We start from the raw sequence: 24585 nt of genomic DNA on the forward strand, positions 1-24585 counted from the left end.
AGATGAGTCTGTCCCATAACTCTGCCATCGTGAGATTTACTACAGAAACAAATTACTGTAATGGTTTTTAATTAAATTATGCCTAGCAAGTGCTATTTGAAATTTGGAGTTTGTCCAAAACAGTGGGAAAAGCTTGAAAACTGTTCTTTGTGGTGTTGCCTTTTGGTTTTTAATATTGGCAATGCTCATTAGATACAGTTGTAATCTTAAGCTTTGGCACCTCTTGTCTGATACAAAGGTGTCGCAGATCTTTTGTGTAATATTATTTTGAAAAATTCCCGTCGATGCTGCATTTTCCTGTGGTATCGAAAAATCATTTGTCCAATCAAATCTAGCCAGCTTCAACATCATGTAAGATACAGGCTATGTATTTTTTCTGCCATACATTTTTTGCACACCTTTGTGTACTGGAAGAGTGTTTGTGCGTTAAAATACACACATCTGGAAAAGCTGTAGAGCCACAGTCATAGGGCTGTCATTTGAGCAGACTGTGATGAAGAGCAGTTTTAAGGTCCTAGCACATGAAGTAATGCAGAAATCTGTAAAAGCTTGTGGGAGGAGGAGCTGGTAATTGTTCCCCTGCTGATGACTAGAAAGTGTCTCTTAAAAACAAATGCTCCTTGTTTAATAAATCATGTGGCCTTCAAACATTAAACCTAGTGTTGCTTCACAGACGGGGAGGGACTCTTAATCTGGATATAAACCCTTAATTGCACAGAAAGTCACAGATAGGCACACAGTTGTGAATGCACAGATGCACACATGTAGTCCCGTGGGCTTACAGTTAGGGTGAGAAAACTCCTTGCAGCCAAGTGAAAAGAAAGGAGTAAAAGAAAAACATGTTTCTGTTGCCAAGCAACCATCAGAAGGCTAGGCTGTCGGCAGTGTGTGGTGGACACGTGCTGAATACTGAGTTGTTGATGTGCTGACTGGCCACAGCTCTTGCAGAGAAACCAAGCTTCTCCTGAGTTACTGAATGTCTCTTCATCACAAAATACTCTTTGCAGGTGTCTTTAAAGCACCAGTGCTTGAAGAGCTGTGAGAGTCTGTTAAGCTGGTCCCTTTAAGCCAATAATGAGCTCATTAAGTTTAAATGTGTTGACAGACTGGCCCTTCAGGAGCAGCACTGGGGATCCCTGCCCTGGTGGCATCACACAATTGGCAGAGGGCCTCTAGGTTAGGGTGAGTGTTTAGCTGGCTCGCAGTACAAAAGCAGCTCCTGTGTCTTCCAGCTGTCAGTCACAATAACACAACATGGGAAGGCCACAAGAAAAGCTCATTGGTCAGAATTTTCAATTAAGACAGTAATGCTCACTACTAGTCTAAGTCCAGAAGGTTTTATAGGAACCTCACAATCCTCATCATGTACAGACCAAGAAACTGTCCATGTAGACTTACAGACCAATTAAGTGAATATCTGTTTCAAAACAAGTCGTTAAGACTCCAGGGTGGAATAAAAAACCAGAAGATACATTCTCTCCAGAACCATGAGTTAATATCAGTGGATTAAGATATGAGAGAGTCATAAGAGACTTTCCTAAGACATAAGACATAAGAGAGAGTAAGTTCTAAGCCTGAGAGAATGCATTCACATTGTAGTCTAATGCAAGGATGGTCAACTCCAGTCTTCATTGGCTTCAGGTTTCTGTAGTTCACAGGATTTTACTAAGATGTAAGTGTCTAGTTGTTTACAATCCATATATAATCTTAATTACTTAATCAGTTTCAAATAAAAAAAAAAACTATACAACTTTAAAACCTGCAGGAATCTGGTTCTTGAAGACTGCAGTTGGCCAGCCCTGGTCTACTACATTATTTAATGTAATTCTGTTATAAGGACATCTCTTATATACTATACACCAATATGTTGCATATACTGGGAATACAAAGAGATTTATTATATTTAGTTGTATATGTTTTTATAACAGTTGTGTGGATTTTGGACATTGATCGCATGTTCTGAGAGATTTTGAAAGCTCTTTAGGAACTGAATTGCCAAATTAGAGAAAGTTGATATACAGTAGGGCACAGGTTATGAGGTGATTTAACCTTTTGAATGTTAAGCCTGGCAAAAATCAAGAATGACAAACCATAGACATGAATGAGAAAGCCTTGTTTCTCAAAAGAACAATGCCTTTTTGCGATCAAACCTTTAAATTCCTTAAATTGTTAACAGCTGAACACCAGATATAAAAAAGCAAATAAATTGCATGGTATATAAATTCTCATAAGGAATAAGAGTGATTAGTGTTGTTTTAGGTTTTATGGTGTAGTTCAGCAGCCCTTTAAAACTGTTTAATGACGTGCAGGGTGTCTCCAATTTGACAGTGTGTAGCTGTCGACATGTTCTAGCCCAGCTGTGGGCTTCTCATCAAAAGATAATTTTCATCTTTTGAGGCTAACCTGCCAAGTACATTTTTCAAATACTTTTTGCATTGCAGACAATTGGAGGCTTGAGCCCCAGAGAATTTAGAAAGCTAAACACAGATGTTTAGCATCTAACATCTGCAGTCAGGGAGATGTTGAATCTGGCTTCTGTAGTATTGGGTGCCATGAGCATTTAAATAAATAGAAGCACAGATTCAGGAAGGTGGTTAGTTTTGCTGCAATATATTGTATCGTTTTTTTTTTACCTTGTATTCCCTAATGCAATTTCTGAGACAGACTCCATGTGGCGCAGAATGGAGATTGATGATGGAGAACCTCTGTAATGGTGCACTGATGCTAAACACCATGCAATAATTGGTTGCAGATCAGGAGCAGGTGGGATCTGTTTCATATCAGCCAGAAAAGAAGGCTGCCTTCCTGGGCTGTTTCAGTGCACAAAATTGAATGCGTCAGCCTTCAAGGAGACACATTAATGAATTCATTGCAAATGTTTCCTCCTTCTGTTCTGGGGCTCTGTGGTGCGCTGGGTGGTGTTAATTCAGTAGCAGAAACCACTTTCCTGTTTATTGATTCTGGTCTTCCTTGGTTTAGGGGACAGAGGGCGTTCTGCTGTGCTGCTTAAGAATCGGAGAAAGGTTACATCCTTTGATGACTTTTAGCTTACTGTTCCAAGGCTTTGTGTTTTTTTTAATTAGAATGATCAACCCACTGAATTGGGAATCTCCAATGCTGTGTTTTCCACGTCTTGACTCACAGTTCCAAGCGCAGCCCCCGTGCAGGGCGTTCAGTACTAATTAGAGGAGAGTGGTGTCCTTAATGACAACACCATTTGCCTGTATGCACCTGGGAAGCTGCGGGGGTCACTCTGTCACCTGGAGTTGAGAGAGCCGTGAGGAGTGGCTACTTCCAAACTTGCTCTCACTTATTTATCAGCTTGTATACTCTAGGTGAAATACATAGCGCTTCTAAAGTAAGTGTGCTTTTTTCATCATTTCGACTAAGATGTATGCTAAACATAGAAATGGGCCCATGGGGAATACATTACCATAGACAGCAGTGCTGCCTTTCCCTGCGATGGCTTTAACAGGCTGGAGCAGCTCCAGTTCCTATGTTATCATATGTGGGAATGTATTCCCCATGGTCCCAGTTATAAGTGTACCACATTTCATCTCACCATGGTACTCAGCTTTCACAATTTGTTGAAAACTGCAACTAACTTCGTGACGCCTATGCTTTTTTGAAGTGTATTAAATGCACTTGTTAATAGAGGCAATGAACAGAAGCTGTGCCATGGGGAGGGCCACTTTGGCCTCTCCATTTGATCCGCCTGGCACTTTCTTTATGTAGTTAACACACATTTCCTAAATTTTCCTTGCTGCTTAAGATCATTCAGATTAAGATTTTTTTTTATACAGTTGCAGTTAGAGTGCCAAAGCTGCTTACCCTGGCTCTCTGTCTCTGCGGAACGGTCTTCACCCTTAAGCTTTACTTTCTACCACAGTGATCCTTTCTGACAGGGGAGACTCTTTTTGCCTCCAGAGGAGTGAGCTGTCCCCCCTCTTGCAGCTGGAGAAATTGCTACACACCTTCCGCCTCAGCAGCTCACGCTGCCCCCTGCCTCTCAGTCCAGCTTGCTCCTTTCTTTAACCTGCAGCTCTTAGGTTGCTAGGCAATGTGTCCTTGCAGGACTGCTGCAGGTCTTTGTTGGTTCTGATGGAGAAGGGGCTGATGGGTAGGTTGCAAATGCCAGGCTGTCATGTTTGTCTTGTTATGATCGAGAACAGAAACCCACGCATGGCCATGAACACATTACTTTCTGATGGAATAGCTTTGTTTTAGACTGTAAACGTGTATTTCATGATTGTCTCTCATCTCATTTATTCAGTATTTTGGAGAAAGCACAAGTGAAGTGGAGAGGAGCCAGTGGGCCAAATAAAGCAGTAACCACACATTAAATTAAACTTGTTTTTTCCGTCATCAGATTAGTGAGATGCTGACCTTTGACCGAATTGTACTGACAATGCAGAGAAGGGAACAGGTGCATTAATTTTCAATTCCATGTAACAGATTTAGTTAATGAGCATGGACTTTTGGGCTCCCATTGTTGTTGGCTGATAGAGAACAGTCTGTTCCTTAATAAAATCTGTAATGGCTCAAGCTGCTGTGCGCTGGGAGTGTTGTTTCGTGAACTATGCATGCAAGAGGTTTACGACCATTGAGTGTTGTCTGGTGCTGTTTTCTATGGCAGAGAACACCACCTTCAACTCGAGCAGCGAGGCAGAGCGGAAGACGCAGCACTACTACCTGTCCTGCCTGAACGAGCAGAAGATTGAAGAGCTGGGGGCCCAGCCACTCATCGATCTCATCAACAGGGTAGGACTGCCAGGCAGTGGAGCAGGTTAGAGAGGTGGTACCACTCCAGTCTGCAAATGCTGGACTGTCGACACAGTTTTGGTTTTTGTAATAATAATTCCTTACACTCATAGCGCTTTACACGTAAAGGAGACTCCTCTCCAGCAATCTGCAGCCTCCAACTGGAGATGGAAAATGGCAGCTGAAGTGCGCCAGTACACTCACCGTACATGAGCTATCAGGGGGGAGGAAAACAGACTTATGAAGCCAGTTCATAGATGGGGATTGTTAGGAGGCCATAAGGGGGAAATTTGGCCAGGACATCAGGGTAACATGCCTCCTCTTTTCAGGGATTTTGAATGACCACAGACAATCAGGACCTCAGTTTTATGTCCAAAGAACGGTGCCTTTTTCACAGTATAGTGTCCCCATCACTATACTGGGGCATTAGGACCCACACAGACCACGGGATGAGGGCTCCCTACTGGTCCTACTTACACTTTTTCCAGCAGTACCTTAGCTTTCTCAGGAAGTCCGCCCTCCATGTACTAGCCAGGCTCAAACCAGCTTAGCTTCACTGGGGTTGCCGTGTGTGAGTTGCAGGGTGATATAACTGCTGGGACTTTTTATGCCTTGTCAAGCTCCCTCATGTGTCTGTAAACACCTGGTAAATTGCAGATTTAATGCCAGCAAATTGCACATTACCATTATTGGTTGTCACAGCTGTTTTAGTAAAGCAACAGAACTTTTAAATATAGATGATAGAAGTCTGTTGTGCTCACTGTCACAGTGAGAAAGCTAGCACGCTGAATAAAAGTGAAATAAGGATTTATATTATGATAATATCACTGATGTCTTTATACAATATGAATTAAAAGTTAAAAAATAGGAATGGATGATATGTTATTTAAAATAATGAATAATAAGTGTGTATGCCGCGGAAACGTTGCAATACTCAAGCACCCTCAGATTGGGGTTGGAATCTGTTATGTCCTTATGTGGACAGTACCACTCACCAAGAAGATGGAAACTGTGCATGTCTCTGCAGATAGGTGGCTGGAACATTACAGGATCCTGGGAGAAGGACAACTTCATGGAGGTTCTGAAGACTGTTTCAGGACCCTACAGAGCTCAGCCCTTCTTCACTATTGGTGTCAGCGTGGACCCCAAGAACTCCAACAGCAATGTCATTCAGGTCAGGGTCACAGGTTACTGGGTCAAAGATTACGTGACCACCAAAGTTTAAAATACTAATGCATTATTAAGCTGTTATTTTTATTCTTGCTTTTTTTGTGCTGTAAGAAAGAAGAAACTTGAGCTTATCTTTCACAGTACGATTACTTTCTATAGGGGAGAGCATAGAAAATTACAGTGAAGACCTTTCCAATATCTTCTTTTTTTTCTAATCTTAATACCCTTTTTTTCTGTTTTAAAATATGAATCCCTTTTATTATTTGGTTGCTAAATTATTAAAATTGAACAGTTTTTAGAGATTGTTCTCCTTTTTGCAGCTTGTCTGTCCACCTGGATGCATTTATGATCAAAAAGATTCAAACAGGGTGAACTGAAAGTTGTAAAACCATCTCTGGTTTGAAATCTTGTATGCTCCCCATGTTCTATGTTCTTGTTTGTTCTCTTGTATGTTCCCCAATCCAGTTTAGAGGTAATCTTGTCTTAGACTTTAAGGGGAGTCTGTTATTGGCAGTCTTTCTTGGCAAATACCTGCTGTCAGTAATTGCAGAGAGTCCATTGCCAGCACTTTTTCTAATCTGAACTTCTGAGTTTTCTGGCAATCACACATGGCAATTCATGATTTTTTTCTGTACTGGGAAAAATAAGTAGTTTTGCATTTTTTTCAGTTTGGTCTCCAGTATCTCAATTGAAAACAGAGATTAACATTAAATAATGGCTGCAGTGTAGATGTACAGCATGGGCATAATAAATATTAATAGACTTTGTGGAAATCAGTTGCTTCTGGGAAAATGTGCTTAGAACAACACAGTAAGCAAAATTGCTTCCAGAGCTGTGGAGAGAACTGGAGAAATTATTGCACCTAATGGTATTTAATCCAAGATAATCCCATTAATTAAAAATGCAATAAAATAATTGCCTGCACACAGTTAAAAACAGATGCAAGAATACAAGTTGTCCACCTATTTTTATATGATCGAAACTTAGTTTTTTTTCTCTACCCCATGTTTCAAGATTACTCTTTTAGCCATGAATGTCAAAAATCTGATTAATTACCTTCCAAAATGTTGTCTCTTATGAGAGGCACAGTCCCCAGTACAATAAAAGTGGGTTCAGTCTCTGTGGGTTTTAATAGAATTGGTTAAAAAAAGGAAATTCTAAGATAGGACAGACAACTAATGTGTTTGTACCAAGCATTGCCAGTGCTCACTGTTCTGCTTAAACTTTTCTTTTAAAAGTCTTAACACTATCAAGTTCTGTTAGCAACAACAATTTATAAACCTTGTTTTTGTTTTTCAGATTAACTTCTCAGTCCTAAGTACAATGTTTATCTTCTCCATTTTCTCCCGAATATCTAATTCAAAATGCACAACTGAGTATCTTTCTACCGCAGACTGTCCCCCAGCTGCAGTGAAATTGCATTTGTATGTGGTGTGAACATGGCTTCATCCAGCTGTGAGCAGTTCGTTCCAAACCTGTGCAAGTGGTGATCAGTTGGTGAAGTTTCATATTCGAGTCACAGTGCCTCATCAGGCTAGAGATTACCAAGGCATTAAGTGGACGTGTGAGCGCATAATCCTACCCTCCATGCCTGGATGGGATGCCAGCACCTCACAGGGATTAGCCCTGAGAAATACTGGTCCCCATACTGGACAGCTGGCTAGACTGCAGCAACGTAGTTAATGTACCTCACTCAAAGGTTCAACTGTGTCTTTAGCAGGAACTTGCACCTGCAATCATAGTTAGTCCAGAGACTTATCAGCTATGCTATGCCACCCCTGATTACACCACTGATGGATGGACAAAGTTATTAAGGGGTGACTCAATCATGTACAGCAGTACAGAGACTGTCATTTAGAATCAAGGTGAAAATTAGGTTCCTCTTTGGTTTGTGCCTGACCAGTGAGTGAATTTGCTAACATTCTCTCTTATGTTTCAGGTGGACCAGTCGGGTCTGTTCCTGCCCTCTCGTGACTATTACCTCAACAAGACGGCCAATGAGAAGGTACAGAGGGGGAGGGGGTGTAAGGGCACAAGTGCTTGGACACCTGTAACCTAGAACTTCACCCCACTTTTTCCCGATGGCTTCCAGACACACCCAGATGGCCACTAATTGGGCACATTACTCCTGTCATAATTCTGTTCACTGTTCCAGTTCAAGCCTGAAGAAGACATACAGTAGTGTTCAAAGTCAATCCTACATCTGGACAAAAAAACACTTTTGTTGGTTAAATAACACAGCTCACTACTAACCAATGACAAAGATACCTTTAAGAAATTAAAATTGAACATATGCACCATTGTAATTCATGCAAGAGATGTGCTCTTGCTGCCAAGTGATGCTACAAAGAATGAACATTGAAATGACCTCACTACATATTTATATTTAAAAGGGTGCTCTTTAATGAAAAGGGACACTGAAAATTGATCACAGGTGTTGAAGAAGTGGAAAAAAGAAAAATATAGGTTAAGGAATTATGAAACAGCAGTACGTGCTTTCCAAACTGTGGCAGTTAAAGAAAGATATTGGTTTTGCTCACTTATTATTATTGCTCATTTTTTACTGATTCAGCCTCAATTTCTAACACCAGGTTTTTTAGAGCCTGGATCTAAGCTGAAAAAAACACACAGAATTCTGACTAATGTGACACATGCTCAGATGCACACAGACATCTTATCGATAGTTGTGTGGGGGATTAGGGTAGGTTCATACATTAAAATGAGGTGTCAACTTTCCAACTTCAGTTCTATCAGTTTTTGCAGAATTGTCAAGGAATTAGACTTTAGATATCTTGCACAATGGTGTTTGATTGCTGATGTTTTACAGTGGAGGTGTTATACTGCAGTTACACAGCTGCAGAAACAAATACACACATGTTGCATGATGCAAGCAAGATAATTTCTCCATTGTGAGAAATGACACCACTTTTCAAGTGATTATACTATACATACTAGAAGATGAATCAGTGAGAAGTACAGAAAGTGTCAGTAAAGAAGTGCTAGTGAGTTAGCTTAACTAATTTAAGATTCAGGGTGTCAATGCTTGGATGAACAAGAATTCAGTATGATTATGGGAGGTCCCACCGGTCCCCTAGTGTGAAATGAGACTATTACAGTGTCACTCCCAAGGGCATTCAGCTGCCCTGTGTCATTTGGAAAACCAGGCTCACTCCTGCCTGTTTGGGATGTGCGGGTCAGGTGTTCAGAGGTGCCGGAGAATTGGCGGCCCGAGTCTGTGTGCCTGACTGCATGTGCAGCAGAGATGTACGCGACAGGTAGACTAATTACATCCAGTCAATTAGTGAACAGTCTTATTTAGGCTATAAGCTGTCGCTCTCTGTTCGGTGACTGTGAGTGCAGTGAAGACTGCTAGATGCACAGATTCTCACGCGATGCTTGTGTAAATGTACACTCTGATCCTGGGAGCCGGCACACTGAGCGGTGTGCTGGTTACCTGCCTGTGCCAGCAGTATGCGTGCGCGCATGTGTGTGAAGTGGTATGAAGTGCAGGCCTCTACCCAGCCACAGTGCTCTTCCTGGCACTGCCAAGGCTGCTGTACTGAAGAGAGAGCTCAGGTAAATTCCCTGATCGCATCCAGCTGCAGGCTCCTCAGAAACAAACCCTTCCAAAGTCTTTATTTTTAATTCATGAGGAATGCCAGTATATAAAGACGGTTGGTTATTTGTTTTATTTCCTCACTAGAAGTGGAGACAGGAATGTTATTGCAGTTTTATGAAGATTAAATCAATGTCTTGTTTCCATTGAAAGGTTAACTTTGAGGATTTAAGATTTAATACTTTATGTATTTTTTCGTTTGTACCTTGACTTGGCTTAAACTAACCACATAATTAGTTTTCCTTAAAAAAACGGGCATCCAGTCAGGACATTTGTTTCCCATATTAAGGGCCTGATTTTGAATTCCCAGTTTTACATCCCATCTCGTCATAGAATTCCTGAGCTGATCTGAAAAGATGGAAGATAGCCAAATTTTCCTTGGAGGAGCTAACCCATTATTCTCTGTTCTTTTGCTGTGTAGAGTAAACCGGTTCTATCAACCATTATCCATGCTCCCTTCAGATGGGACTGTATGGTGCTGAATAGTGTCGCAGGGTGGTCTGCAGGTTCCCTGCTACAGGATGTATCATTGAGCAGAGGCAATGAGAAAAGGACACACTAGAGAGAGGAGTGTATTTACCATATGTACATGTTCAGTGGGATTCATATTCACGCTGTTCTCTTGGGATGTGGACAGTACAAAAGACATCAATTTCACACAATGTGCACAGTACATTACAACACAGTGAATAATAATTAATGACAGTACAACAAAGCACAATAATATACAACAGGCAGTACAGAACAATAAACACACTGGACAAGAAATACAGTACATGATAGTCAAGTAAAAAGATGCAGAGAAGCTTTTTAGTGGAGGCTGTGGGATTTCTCAGTATTTCTCCTTTTTAAATATGATTTAAATCCTTAGGAACCACTAAATATGTTAGAAAAATTTAAAGAAAAGTCTGCATTAATTGCAGGATATGTTTCCTTGAGTTTAATGCCTTTGTTTTCTGTTTTATTTTTCCACCACTCATTGATACTAAGCAAAGTGATTTCTGACCATCTGTAATACAGACCTGGTTTGCAGTGGCAGGCCTTTCTGAATATTTCCCTGCCATCTATGAATTTAATCTCTTTAAGAGAGTTTATGCCGTTTTAAAAGACTTAACATAATTCATTATAAATTGCAAAATAGATTTCTTAAAACTCTGAAAATGTTGAATTCAGTTGATGAAGAGGAGTTTTTTTTCCATTTATCAGTTATTGGTACATAAAAATCTGAGTGGATTGAAAATGAAGGAATTAAATGGGGGGTGTTTAAAGATGCTCTAGCCTTTAATGGGTTTCTCCCATGTAACAATGGTATCTGGTGGCTTAATTAAGATCTGTTTAAAGGGAGGCATATTTGGAAATCTCTTCTGAGGGAGATTATAAACCCTACACTGAGGGTGAAAGAATTCAGTGGGCACTGAAGAAAAGATGAAAGCTCCATGGAAATCATGGCAAGTTTCAGATGGGCCAGGGATTGTGTCGCTCTTGCAGGTGCTGAAGGCCTACCTGGAGTACATGGTTGAGCTGGGACACCTGCTGGGGGGGGATCCCCAGTCCACACGCGTACAGATGCAGCAGATTCTGGACTTCGAGACCATGCTGGCCAACATCACGGTGCCTCAGGACGAGAGGCGAGACGAGGAGAAGATCTACCACAAGATGAGCATCGCTGAGCTGCAGGTATTGTGTGCATCCATCTTGTGTGCCTCTGAGGAAGTGTGTGATATGGACAATCACTGTCCACTTACATCCATCAGCGCAGCTGTGTCCTTGTATGGACTGAAAGACTGAGTTTATTATCTATATCCACTCTCGGTTTTCTGATAATTGCTTGTCGGTTATCACTAAGTTCAGGCTTACCTGTCTGTGGATCTGTGTTCCCATCTGTCAGTCCATGTGGCTACATCTGTGGGCAAGTGGCTGTGCATCTCTCCCTTGCTGTAGATACAAATCTGCCTATCTCCTGTCTCAGTGCTGGTTCGAGGATCCGTGTACTGCTGGGCAGCACTCAAAATGCTCTTCTCTTTCTCTTTAATTTCTGAATCCTGAGGTGAGCATTCAGACTCCTGCTGTGTCTGTGCCGAACTCAACACTCAACTTGTTAACTGTGCCAGATCTTCCTGGGCTGGAGTCAATTGCCCGACAGCTGAAATTGATTAATTAAAAGAAAAGCCTGCATGTTTATTCAGCCCGGATGTTTTTGTTTTAGTTTCCATTTTATGAAAGTTAGAAATCATTCAAACACATTACACATTCTAATTGGGCACTTATAAACTTCATTTTTTTCCCAGTTTAAATTATGTGAATGGTTCACCAAACAAAATAAAATTCTAAAGAGCAAGGTGCTTGCAAAATGGTAAATGGGACAGAGCAAAATAAGCAGACCGAATTTTAAAAGCTTAGTTCTAATCACCTCAGTAGGAAAATATATTAACAAGTATAGTTTCCTGTTACATGGGATTAGTGCATGCAGCACAAGTTAATGCTGTGTGTATAGAATTAGACAGAGGAGGTGCTGTAGGAGGAGTAAAGAAAAATCACAATTTTGGAAAAAACATATTTAGTTGAAGATATCTGTTCTGCTGGAAAATTGAATGGCCTTGCATAAATCTCCCACTTCGCTCCTAATGATTTACACTTACAGGATGAAGCTGTTTTGGTTTTGAAGTTTTTCTCATCAATTCCAGATGTCAGGGGGGAGCAGAGAATACCAGTACAGGATCAGTGAAATATTCCAGTCCAGATGAAATGTTTACAAAGGGAGGTGTCAAAATGAAACAGGTAGTGAAGTAGTGGTACTGAAAGGGAAAGAGATAGTTGTTGCTGTCCTGTAATCCTAGTGTAAACTGAAAGATTGCCTCCCTCTTAGGTCTTGTTTGTTTCTTGGTCCCAGCAGCTGCTGGCTAAATGCACAGGATGTTCATGCAACTGTTCAGTTTGCCAGGGCATTTGTCAGCACTGTGCGCCTACGGCCAGTCCACAAACATAACACAAGAATTTGGCAATATATACATCCACATTGAGGAACAGGCTTCTTGTTCCATTGTAACTTTTTGCTTTACCAATCCCTAAATGGTTTGTGATGAGTTTAAGCGAACATTGTTTCAGAAACTGATTTCTACTCAGTTTAATGTGCTTTTTTAAGCACATAAATCAAACTACCAAGTGACAAAATACGAAAAGAAGTCTGTGCAAGGTCCTAGGTAATCAATCTGGCTCTTTGGGTACCATATTACCTGTGTTTTTTTCTTCTTTGGGGGGAAAAAAGTGGCGTCTGTTTTGTTTACTGGTGAATGCTTTATGTAGATGGTCTTTAAAATTCCTATTTACTGTGAAACTTGGTGTGTTGTGTCATGTCACCCTCCCACTGTAGCACACAATCAGTTGGCATACAAGCAGTGCATGTTGAAGTCTTTGCTGATGAGCCCTTTATTACTGTGTTTTGGCTCAGAGTGGGACTATCGTAGGGTCATAAACAAGCCTTTGTTGTTTCCAAGAGTCCTGCTCTCCCACAGAGTATGAAGGCAGCTCATGGAATTTCTGCAATCATAAAAAGATGCTTTAATGTGAAAAAATAGATAAATGCAGAAAAACCTAATCCCCATCCCACCCCTCCTCTCTTCTTATCTGGGTGACAGGAGCTGTGCGTCTCCCAGCTGTTTGAAATTCTGGAGAAGGGCTTTCCATCTTTGCATTATTGAACAGCACATCCAGAAGTGGGGAAGGAAAGAATTGGGTGGAGGATCTGACTTGAATAGCAAACAGATCAAGTTGCAGTGGGTTTTATTTTTACTTTGAATTGCAAATGGGCCACAGGTGCACAGCAATGTTATTGTAATGGAGTGTCATTGTCACTTGGCCAGCCAGCTTGGCTCCTTGTACTCTTTTGCATGATTTTGAGAAACCCAGCCTTGGGCCATTTGTTATAACCAAAACAATGACACACCCACAGAAGATGTGTTCAAAACCATGGATTATCCACCAGCTGAAAGTGTCTGGAATAAAAAAAAACTGCCAGCAAGCTTGGGTTTTGCAGTTTTACAGGAGAACTGATATTCAGGTTTAATGCTGAGTTGTCTCCTGCTGATGAAGTAGCTGCACCTGTTTGAACTGAATTAATTAAGCAGACATTTCGTCCTGTTCATTTTTATTCTGCATAAAGTCGCTAATGGTTAGCATTTTCCAGCGATGGGGTCATGACAGCAGTACTGGAGATCAGCTTTCGGTTGAGCACATCATGATTTTTGAGTTTGGATATTTCTTTCCGGTGTTCATTGATGCACATAAGGAAGTTAGAAAATGCAGCAGTTTGTTTTGTCTTTGCTCCGAAATCCACACAGGACATTAAACTAGTGTAATGTTTAACTTCCCAAAGCCATGCAACTTATTTAACAAGAGTTAGCCATAATGGAAAGAAACTATACAAACATTTATTTTGAAGGCGATGTATCCCGGTATTTTAAAGAATGTCTTTTGTAGCTATAACCGTGAGTAACAGAGCCCACCTCTCCTTCTGTGCATATCTCACACATGTATGTTCGTATATATAAAATAAACAGATCACAAAGCTACTCTCCGTCTCTAAGACAAATTGATTCTTGGACTTTTGGTCGGGTTCACATAGCCTGTGGGCTTACAATAGTAAACTCTCACCATCCTGGATCACATCAAAATTTGAACCCAACAGGCCCAGCAGAGAAACTCATTTTAAAAGGTTTACTTTTAATATCCGTTCTTAAGCCATTCGGTCCATGAGACTGGCTTGTGGTCTTTGCAAATGCTGTGTGAATAGTTTTTTTCTGTGCTTCTCCACTTACCTTGGATTTACCCCCGACTCATTTAGAGCTTGATTCCAGTGTTTGCTTGTCCGGCAACTGTACTGTTTTGTTTGTCATTCGAATTCCCTCACCAGTTTGTAGCCTTTATCAACTGAGTCATAAAATTCTTATCTTGATCTCAGGCTATGGTCGGACTTGCACATAATGGGTAGCTCAGAGAAATGCATTCTTCACATTCTCACAAGGAAATTGGTAAACTGACTGCACCTAAGGTTCCCTATATAAATAGTGACTAAGAGTCAGTTTGTCTGGCAAACAGTGACCATTACATATCTGAGGGAGAACAAATTTGGGAGAGTTCTATTAAAGCAGAAATACTCTAGTGGAGTATGCACTAGATTATGACTGCACATCCTTTGTAGTAGCCTCGATTATTTCCATGTCAGAATACCAGTATGAGAAAGATGGGAGCATACCCAGCCAAGAGGACTCAGCCGAGTGAGGGTTTTTCCACTGCTACGGGTTACATACAGGTATTACAACTTTTAGGATGGGACGAGCATAATAATGGGTGGGTTCCCTGAGCTGTTGAATTGTCTTTCTGACTGGATTTGGATTTTCATGTATCTTCTAGGGGGGATCTGTCACAGTCAGGCTATAGCATGTGCGTGTTATATGATTATGATTTAGTATGATGTTGAGTCCCTGTCCTCCCTGTGTGTGACGTTGACAGCTCCTGGCTCCAGCAGTGGACTGGCTGGACTACCTGTCGTCTGCTCTGTCTCCCCTGGATCTGAACGACACGGAGCCCGTGGTTCTCTACGCCAAGGAGTACCTGCAGCAGGTGTCCGAGCTCATCAACAACACTGACAAGAGGTGAGGGCATTGTGTCAGGTGTCACCTACCAGGGATCAACTCCCTCCACCATGCAGACACAGATGTGCAGCAGCCTATAGTCTGTTAGTAAAGCATTCTGGGACACATCATTATACTGAAGAATATAATGAAAGCATGAGGGAAGCAATTTCACAAAAGACAAACTTCATTTACAGAAAGGCTCTTGAGCTTCTCCATGGTACAGATTGAGCTCTGTGGACCTGACAAACCTGGCTCGGTTTAACCAGGATTGAGTGTGGAGTAGTGGTTTAGGGCTCTGGAGGCAGAACTGGATGGTTATGCGTTTAAGTCCTGGATGGGGTCACTGATGTTGTACACTTGAGCAAGTCACATCTGTCAGATTACTTAAAGTAAAAACTAAAATGTCCAGCTATATAAACATGAGTAACAATCATTCCCCGGGCGATGGCAATCCTAGTTTTGCTGGAAATAAATCAGCATAATTCAGCCAAAGGTCTTCTCAGCTTTTGACATAACAACTCCTTGGGATCTGCTGGGCACTGTGGGGTGTACTAGTGTTTCACATATTGAGTGGCTATATTGGGTGGGTGTGTCAGGTAGGTTTTATTACTACACAGGACAGCACAGGAGCTGCTGCTGTAAGGATCCAAGACTGGTTTGATAAGAATAAAATAGAATTTATTTAAATCTATTTAAAATAACATTTAATGTATTAAAAACATTCATCTTTTAAAAGTCTAATGAACATGTTTGAGGATTTGATCTACAATGCTTTATGAAAACATATCACATATTTTGTTAAAGCATGTGAATTGCCAGCAAATAGCTGCATTTACAAAGTGTCTCCTCTCTGTTCTCTGTCCTCCCAGCCTTTTAAACAACTATATGATTTGGAACCTGGTGCAGAAAACAGTCTCCAGTCTGGATCAGCGCTTTGAAAATGCTCAGGACAAGCTGCTGGAGAGTCTGTATGGAACTAAGAAGGTGAGAGGGTACTTTAGGGCACCAGGTGATTTTTTGTGGGTGGGGCCCATAGGAGGATTTCACACTGTTCTTGATTACCTGTGGAAAAATCCTGTCTACTGATTCTAGGACAGACTTGGCTAAAGACTGCAGTGGTCAGTGATCTAGGGTCAGGCACGGCTGGAGACTGCAGTGGCCAGTGATCTAGGGTCAGGCACAGCTGAAGACTGCAATCTTCAGTAATCTAAGCTCAGGCACAGCTGAAGACTGCTGTGCTCCATGATGTGATCTTAGCAGAGACATTTATGCTGTATTTGTATTTTTACTGAAAAATAGCATTTGGAGGAATTGTAGTATCCCTCATTCAGTGGCTAAAGATCACTAACCTTTAATTCGGTGAACCAGCACAGGGTCAAAATAAGAAAGTGGGAGCTGGTTTGCACTGAAGGTGATACTGTAGCTCCCTGTTTGAGATCCCTGGGTTATACTGTGCATTTGAAGTTCTTTCCTTTTTACAGCCATAGTGTGACTGATCTTTCTGTGGAAATTCAGTCACTGCCATCTCTTGCCATGTTAAGCAAATACCCCCCCCCCAGACCTCCTGCTATTAAGGGATGTTGTTTTGCACTGCATGACTGTTGATGCTAATAGAAGTTTTAAAAGCTGCTTCCCCGGGAGATCTTCAGGCTAATTGGAATGGAAGGGAAAGAGGGGGAGCAAGGAGTGAGGTAGAACAACAGAGGAGACACAGAGAAAAGGCAAGCCTCATCTCTATTAACGGACAGACAGAGATGTCTAGTGGCTGACAGAGGGGGTCCTTGACTGGGATCTTGAGCTGGGTGCCATAGCAACAGGAGACGGTCGCTAGGTGCAGAGAGCTACACAGAGGTAAAGCATCACCCACTCCTGACACTCACTCGCCTGGCATGGAACAGACACCGCAGTACACAGGACTGGCCATGTGCCCTGCAGTCTCAGCCATCACTTTGAGAATGTGTTTTTTGTGTTGTTTGTGCGTTGGTGTAGTCCTTTTCACAGAGCCGTCAATGTATCAAAATGGGTCTGTTACTTTGTCTGCTGGATATGCGGAACCCTGTCATTGAAGTGTTCAGTATCAGAAGAGGCACAGTGATTTAAAATGCCACTTGTTTTTACACACGGTCTGAGGAAGGAGCTTGATCTTTTAAAATGCCTTCTAGCAGGGGTTGTGTATCTGAAAATTGCTTCTGATGCAATTTGAGTGGTGGAAACATTAGAAAAGTTGTAAATGCGAGGAGGCAATTCCTCCCATCTTGTTGTTTTGGTTACTCAGCAGTTAATCAGTCTCAGAATCCCATCTGGCCTTTTCTGGAAGGAGCCCAGAGAGCTGGCCTTGGAAATGTGGCTGGGGTAGTTTGTTCCAGATGCTCAAGACCCTCTGTGTTAAGTGATACCTCCTGTTACTCCACAAGGCACTTTCTTTGAACACCCTGTGTCCTTGTTGAGCTTGATTTAATCCCTTACAGTAACTTTCCCATCACCTTGATAATTTCAATAATTCCTTAAGAATTTTGAATAATTGCTTTGCAGTTTCCATTTCTTCAAGACAAAATGTCTGTGTATGGAGTGAACACTGTTACAGTGGTGTGTGAAGATTATACATTATCTAAATGACATATTCCATTTTGCTTACTGACAGTTGTCAAAAAAGACCATTTTGGGGAATATTTATGCAGTGTTTATTCTGTGTATTTGTTTTTTTAAAAAATATTTAATTAAACGTGCATTGCTTTATTAATTGAGAATTGGTTTAATTCCATAGTGATTAGCATTTGTCTAAGTTCAATAAATTGTGTGAAGAATTCCTTTCCTCTGAACTATTTTTCACAATAAGGGGTAAGTCCTGCAAGACTTCAGTTTAATATTGTGTACATTAATTAAGTATTCAAAATCATCAGTGACTTTGGCAAAATCAACCTGTTGGATCATCAAGATTAACAGGAACCAGAGGTCACATGATTGGGACCTTTCTTATGTACCCATGTGCTGTGACTTTTAATGTCATAATGTCGACATTAAACAATTAATGTGCTGTGATTACACAATTAAGAATTTCAAATCCATTTATCGGTTTTAAGTCTTAATCATGTCATTCTAGACTAGGTTTCTTCAAATATCCATAACTATTGATATCTAGAGGGGAAAAAGTCAGACCTTAACACTTTCCATAAATCCAGATATTACAATAAAAGTCTGTGAATGTGTTTAAGTGAGACAAGTTAACGGCACAGTTAACTATGATGTGTGAACTTGTTGGTAACATGTGCAATGTAAAAGATGTTATCAAATCCAGGTGGGACCCCCTGTCCCAGACTTAATTTCGACTCAGCACTTGGACAATGTCTCAGGTCAGGTATTAGCAACCTGTTTTTGTATTAACAGTGCTTGGTTGGCAGTCCTTTCCTAGCTCCTGTCCCATAAACAGCATCTGTATTGTGGTAGAACTGTACAGTTTTTTACAGCGCTAGCGGACAGAGGTTTCGCTGTGAAGTGTCTTCCTGTGCTCTGGGTACTGACAACGCCGGTGTGTACCTCTGTCCTCAGTCATGCACCCCGAGGTGGCAGACCTGTATTGGAGACACGGACGACACGCTGGGCTTCGCACTGGGCGCCCTCTTCGTCAAGGCCACCTTCGACAAGCACAGCAAGGAGATTGTGAGTGCCCCATGCCATGAGCACATCCTGCGCGGCCTTGTTAGTTTGAAGCCCACATTTCATCATCTGACCATCTGGCTCTGCTACTGTACCTCTGAACAATGTGATGCAGAACCTGAAAACTGTTTACTGCAGACTACCTTAGCAATATAAGAGAGTAAGCTTAGGCAGCCTGTATCACACGTGACACTGAAGAATAATAATAATTAATAATTGCTTACATTTATATAGCGCTTTTCTGGACACTCCATTCAAAGTGCTTTACAGGTAATGGGGACTCCCCTCCACCTGAAGTCACATTGCTTCACTTGTCACTGCAAATGGTGTGAGAGTTCACATTTCTTATTTAACACCCAGCCTCTCCCAAAAAAACAGACCTGTTTTCCTACCGATTTCTAATTTTCCAATATAAATGCTCAAGGAGCCTGCTGGTTTGAAAGGTAAAGGTAGTCCTTGCACTGCTGCAGCAGGTACCCAGCTCCTAGACAGCACCTCCGATCCCTCTCACTTTTGTGAACTTTTACTCTTCGAACTCTGCTCAAAGTACAGTGCTTCTCAGTGTAATGATTCCTCCTTTACACTTTGCTTACCATTCACTGCACATCGGTTTAGTTCTGCCTGGCACTTTACATGCCTCACTGTTTAGGTTTTCTTGTTTTTTATGTTTTTACTCTTCTCTTACTCTGTTTTAGTGATTCATGTTTGCTACTTTTCATTTTACATTTTGTTTGTTGCCCTTTATAAGAAAATGAATAATAGAATATTTATAATTGGTCTGCGTAGTTTGGAATTCAGCAGGTTGTACAGTGCTGTGAAAAAGTTTGCAAAACCTTTTTAACCTCCTAAAAAGCTGATTAAACATATAACACAAAGGCATAAGATATATTCTGATTATATAAGCACAAAATTATCCAAAAGTAAAAAATATCTTTATGGGAATAAATGTTTGAAGCTTTAGATTCTGTAAATGGTGGCACCTCTTCAGCAGCAATGACTTTAAATAGACGTTTCCTGTAACAGTTTTACCAGTCTCTCTCATCAGTGCTTAGGAATTTTCATCCATTGTTCCTTACAGGACTGCTTGTTCCACTGACTATAGAAATGTCAGTGACATTTCACAGCGGACTTGTACAAACAGCCCATTTCAGGTCCTATCATGACATTTCATTGGGGATTAAGATGGGACTTTGACTTGCACAATCCAAAATGCTAAATTTGATCTTTAGCCATTCTGGTGTAGACCTCCTTTTTATGTTTAGAGTCATTGTATTGCTGCCAGACCCACTTTTAGCCCAGCTGCAGATCACAAGTGGCCTGAAAGTCTTCTCCAGAGTTTGCTGATACAAGTCCAGATCCATGGTTCTGTCAATCATGACAAGCCATCTGGTTCCTGAGGCAAACCAGCATTCTTCCACCACCATGCTTGATGGCTGGGATAAGGGTCTTCTATTGGGAGGTGGTGTTTGGTTTTCACCATATAAAACATTTCTTATTGTGCCAAAAAATGTTTTTTGACTTATCTGTTCGGAGAAAAGTCTTACAGTGGTCTTCTGCTTCTTTGGAAGCTTAAGATGGGTGGAAAATATTCTTTTTAGAGAGCAGTGGTTTCTTACTAGCTATCCTCTATGAAAACCATTCCCATGCAAACGTCACCTGATGGTTGAGGCATGAACACTGACATTAGCCACTGTGAGAGAGACTTGCAGATCCTTAGCTGTTACTCTAGAGTTCTTGAGCTGGGTAGAGTTATTTTGGTTTTAAATATTTTCTATTGGTAGTTTGACGAATGGGTGGGTTTGTCAGTAAATTTGTAGGAATGGATTTGTAATCCTCTTGAAATGGATGAACATCAGCTACTCTTTTACTGGTGTTATTTGAAATGTATTGTGGCATGACTGATTTTCACTAGCTTGCATAGTGAAGCCCAAACTCACAATTTTTTTTAGACCTTTATATAGGACAGAGCTGCCCAAATGCTGTCCTTGTTTAATCATTAAACCATAAGATTCTTATTACTCCATAATTATGCTAGATAAAATAAGGGTTCACTTGTTATTTCACATTATTTTTTTGCACTGTGTACAATATTGCATCTCACAATACATTGAATTAATACATATACACACCTTTGGTTATTTAATAAAACTGGTTTTGATTCAATAAGTGCATCACGATAAGCATTTTTATATTGGAGGTTCACAAACCTTCAAAAACCAGCACTGTATCTTGTTAACAGGGAGAAACATTAAATTGATCAGAGCAGTTAATTCCTTCTCCACACCTTTCTCCACACCTTTGAAGACACTGCAAACCTGGTTTACAGGTCTGGAGCTGGAAACCCATGATTGTACCTGGGCTGTGGCGCCACCTTGTGGTTATTTTTTATCCTTGCTTTTAAGATTGCAGGTTTAGATTTTGAGTACATACTGTATTGCCGTTTGAATAGTGACTTAAATAATAACTCCAGTGGGTCAAATTAATTGATTGTTCCCTGTGCAGGCGGAGGGGATGATCAATGACATCCGGACAGCCTTCAAACAGTCCCTGGACAAACTCAACTGGATGGACACCCAGACTAGACAGGCAGCTAAAGAAAAAGTAAGTAGTAACCTGAGCATGCAGATGTCATCACAAGCCCATGTGACTGAGAGCATAGCCTGGAATACACCCCCAAAACATACATCATGTACACTGTGCCAACCTTTGGGTTGATGTTAAAGTGAAGACTACTTGGTTATTAAGGATCTCAAAGCTGATAACCCGATAACCTGGTTTCCTGACTAAATTTCACACTGGTCTTGTACAGTCTGGTCTGCCTAAAGGTCCCTCTTAATTCAGCTGGTGAAGCAATTTCTCTCTTCCCCCCCGATCTACTATATGCAGCTAGGCTGCCTTGTATCAGGTGGATGAAGCACTTTAGTGGTGGATGAAGTGACTGCTCTCCGATATGTGAAGGCTTTTCTTGATCCTTTGGAATTAAGACCATTATTTAAATGCAGCCAATTCTTAAGGATTATTGTTATTTTTGAATTCTTCGTTCTTCATCTAGTAATGTCTGTTCTTGCCTTTTCATATTCAGGACCCGAGGTTTGAATAATATAGAATTGTATGAAAATGTATTCAGATATTTGGGTCTGAAGGGGTGTTAAGTTACAACACTGGCCGTCTGTCTTGTTTTTCACACAGAGCTCCTTGATTTAGTTGTGATTCAGTAAACATAACTGGTGTTTATGTTTAAAAGGCTGTTGTGTTGCATTTATGCTGGTGGTGAAAATTCCTCATATTTATCATGCTGAGCTGCTAGTTGTGTGCTAAATGTGTAGGAAACAAAAGTAATCAAGGGTTGTGGGGATCAATACATTGTGAGGTTTGATGACAAGGCTGTACAGAATCATGAAAAACTCCTAGAACATCATGGAAATTTAAACTCGGGGCCTGAGACTCCTGCCTTCATTTCCACCCCTATCCTGTAGGCTGATGCCATCTACGACATGATTGGCTTTCCAGACTTCATTCTGGACAACAAGGAGCTGGACGATGTCTATGATGGGGTGAGTGAGGTCTCACCAGCTCAAATATTCAAGGCAGCAGCAGTCAGAGTGTGATGAGTGCATGTGTAATAAATAATTTTACAATCTTTACTGCTGCTTCAGAGGATTGCAAATGTTTAAGAACTTGAGTGTGCAGTCAGCCCCCTTTCTTTGTGTTAAGAATGAATATACGTATGAATATATGAATATAAGAGGCAAACGATAGTGTAACATGGCACCCTAACCCAATGTTTTGCTTGGTGTCCTAACTCACTGTATCCCATGATGCCCTTTCCCAAGCTACTCATGAAGTTGAGTGATTTCTCCCTTCTTCTCTTTCTCTTTTTAGTATGAAGTTTCAGAAGACAACTTTTTCCAGAATACGCTGAACTTTTTCAACTTCTCTGCTAAGGTGATGGCTGACCAGCTCCGCAAACCGCCCAACAAGGACCAGTGAGTGTGCAGTGCTGCTCTGACACACTGTTCTGTAGCACTGACATACAGCACATAGAAGTTCTGTGGTGCGGATTGTGCTGACTGTGTCCTCTTCCCTTCAGATGGAGCATGACCCCACCGACAGTGAATGCTTACTACATGCCAACCAAGAACGGTATCGTCTTTCCTGCTGGTATCCTGCAAGCACCTTTCTACGCCAGGAACCATCCCAAGTGAGCCCTGCTCCTCTGTATTCTCTGTCATTCTCCACTGGCACCAATCTTTCTCTTATCACATCTGCCCGCCACCCAACAGACTTGGGGCCAGAAAAGGGGTGCATAAGGTGCAGTTTTATTAAACGTTGATGAATGGATTCTTGAAGCTTTAGCTTTTCAGGCAATCATAAATCACCCCAACTTAATCCCTTATGGTGCTGTCAGCCTGACGCCTCTAGGTGATTGATGGAGAAATTGAAATCTCTTGGAGGCTGGAGTCTGTGACCTAGCTTGATCTGATCTGCAAGAAATGTTTTTTCAAGGTTGTGAGGTTATAACATTCATAAATTAAATTATTACGTCAACCAAGAGTGAGGTGCAGAGTACAACAGATTTCCTAAATGTAATGAGGAAGATCAGACAATGATAATATTAAATGTCTAGGAAGTGCTGTACCTCAGTAAGGTTGTGTCTGCATCTCTGCAGGGCTCTGAACTTCGGGGGCATTGGAGTGGTAATGGGACATGAGCTCACGCATGCCTTCGATGACCAGGGTGAGTCTGCAGCCTCCTGATCAGGCTGTCCTTGGTCATTTGTGTACCCTCCTGGTTTCACGGAGATGCTTCCGCTTGGAGTGTGCCAGCAGGAACAACGTAACCTGAGAGATGCATTAACATGTGGAGCAGAACTGCAACAGTGCTTTGTCTGTTGTGTCGCTCCAGGGTTCCTACTGCAGTGTCAGTATTATTGCCAAAAGAAATACGATCAATTTTTAACAGCCAGCCTGAAAACGATGGAGCGCCTGCAGTGTCCACACTCATGTGATGCTTTTTACTCAAGTGTGTAAAATATGGCTTTTGTTCACCCGACAAGTTTTTATTGAAAATGCAACAAAGAAGCTCAGTATTATGAGTATCCCTTTAATCTTTGGGATCCGTAAAGTTACGTTCATCTTTTTGAGCTTGTAAGATTTGTCCTCATAATGTGATGGCAAAGCTCAAGGTTTAAAATTAGAGCAAATGGCACAGATGTAAATACTGCAGGATCTGTTTCATGTCGTATCTGTACAGGATAAAAGCAGAAGTCATTTCTCAAACAGGGCACTTTGTGGTAACCACGGGATATTTGAGATTGAAAAACATATTTTGAAGTAGTGTGTATTTTCATGATATCACCCTGTGTCCTCTTTTTTTCTAAACGCACAGGATTCAGTCACAGAAACTGCCTCCCTGGCAAATCTTTTCTCAAACTCCACTTACAAATGTATGACCTGCATTGTTAATTCTCAATCACATTTTTGATTTTGTTCAATGCATTCCAAAAGGCCACATGTGTAAAATTAATAGAAATAAAAATATGTGGACATATGAACAAAAAAAATTGATGTGTCTTTAGCTCCTGGTTACTGGAAGCTTACTAATGTAAGGATCTGCACCACTTTTTTGTTTCTGCTTGTGTTCTGGGGTTCTAGTTTCATTGTCCTATGTTTCAGTGTTGGTTATGGCTGCCTCACACTTCTCCATTAGAACTTGTCGTAAGAAACTCAACACTGAGAGCTGGGGCTTTTT

General features: G+C 41.1%; 1 protein-coding gene across 1 annotated transcript in view; it reads left to right on the forward strand.

Moving 5' to 3' along the window:
• The window catches only part of ece2b (endothelin converting enzyme 2b), a 63865-nt gene that overhangs the window by 33235 nt on the left and 6045 nt on the right, over window positions 1-24585 (forward strand). Inside the window, exons 5-16 of the mRNA XM_088914352.1 lie at window positions 4637-4761; window positions 5789-5935; window positions 7871-7936; window positions 11036-11224; window positions 15056-15198; window positions 16050-16164; window positions 18727-18837; window positions 21337-21435; window positions 22311-22388; window positions 22717-22820; window positions 22925-23035; window positions 23504-23571. Of these exons, the coding sequence (XP_088770478.1) occupies window positions 4637-4761; window positions 5789-5935; window positions 7871-7936; window positions 11036-11224; window positions 15056-15198; window positions 16050-16164; window positions 18727-18837; window positions 21337-21435; window positions 22311-22388; window positions 22717-22820; window positions 22925-23035; window positions 23504-23571 (1356 nt within the window). The remainder of the gene's footprint in view (window positions 1-4636; window positions 4762-5788; window positions 5936-7870; window positions 7937-11035; window positions 11225-15055; window positions 15199-16049; window positions 16165-18726; window positions 18838-21336; window positions 21436-22310; window positions 22389-22716; window positions 22821-22924; window positions 23036-23503; window positions 23572-24585) is intronic.

This window comes from Atractosteus spatula, chromosome 4 (genome assembly GCF_055471065.1).
Source record: "Atractosteus spatula isolate fAtrSpa1 chromosome 4, fAtrSpa1.hap1, whole genome shotgun sequence".
In the NCBI taxonomy this organism is placed as follows: Eukaryota; Metazoa; Chordata; class Actinopteri; order Semionotiformes; family Lepisosteidae; genus Atractosteus; species Atractosteus spatula.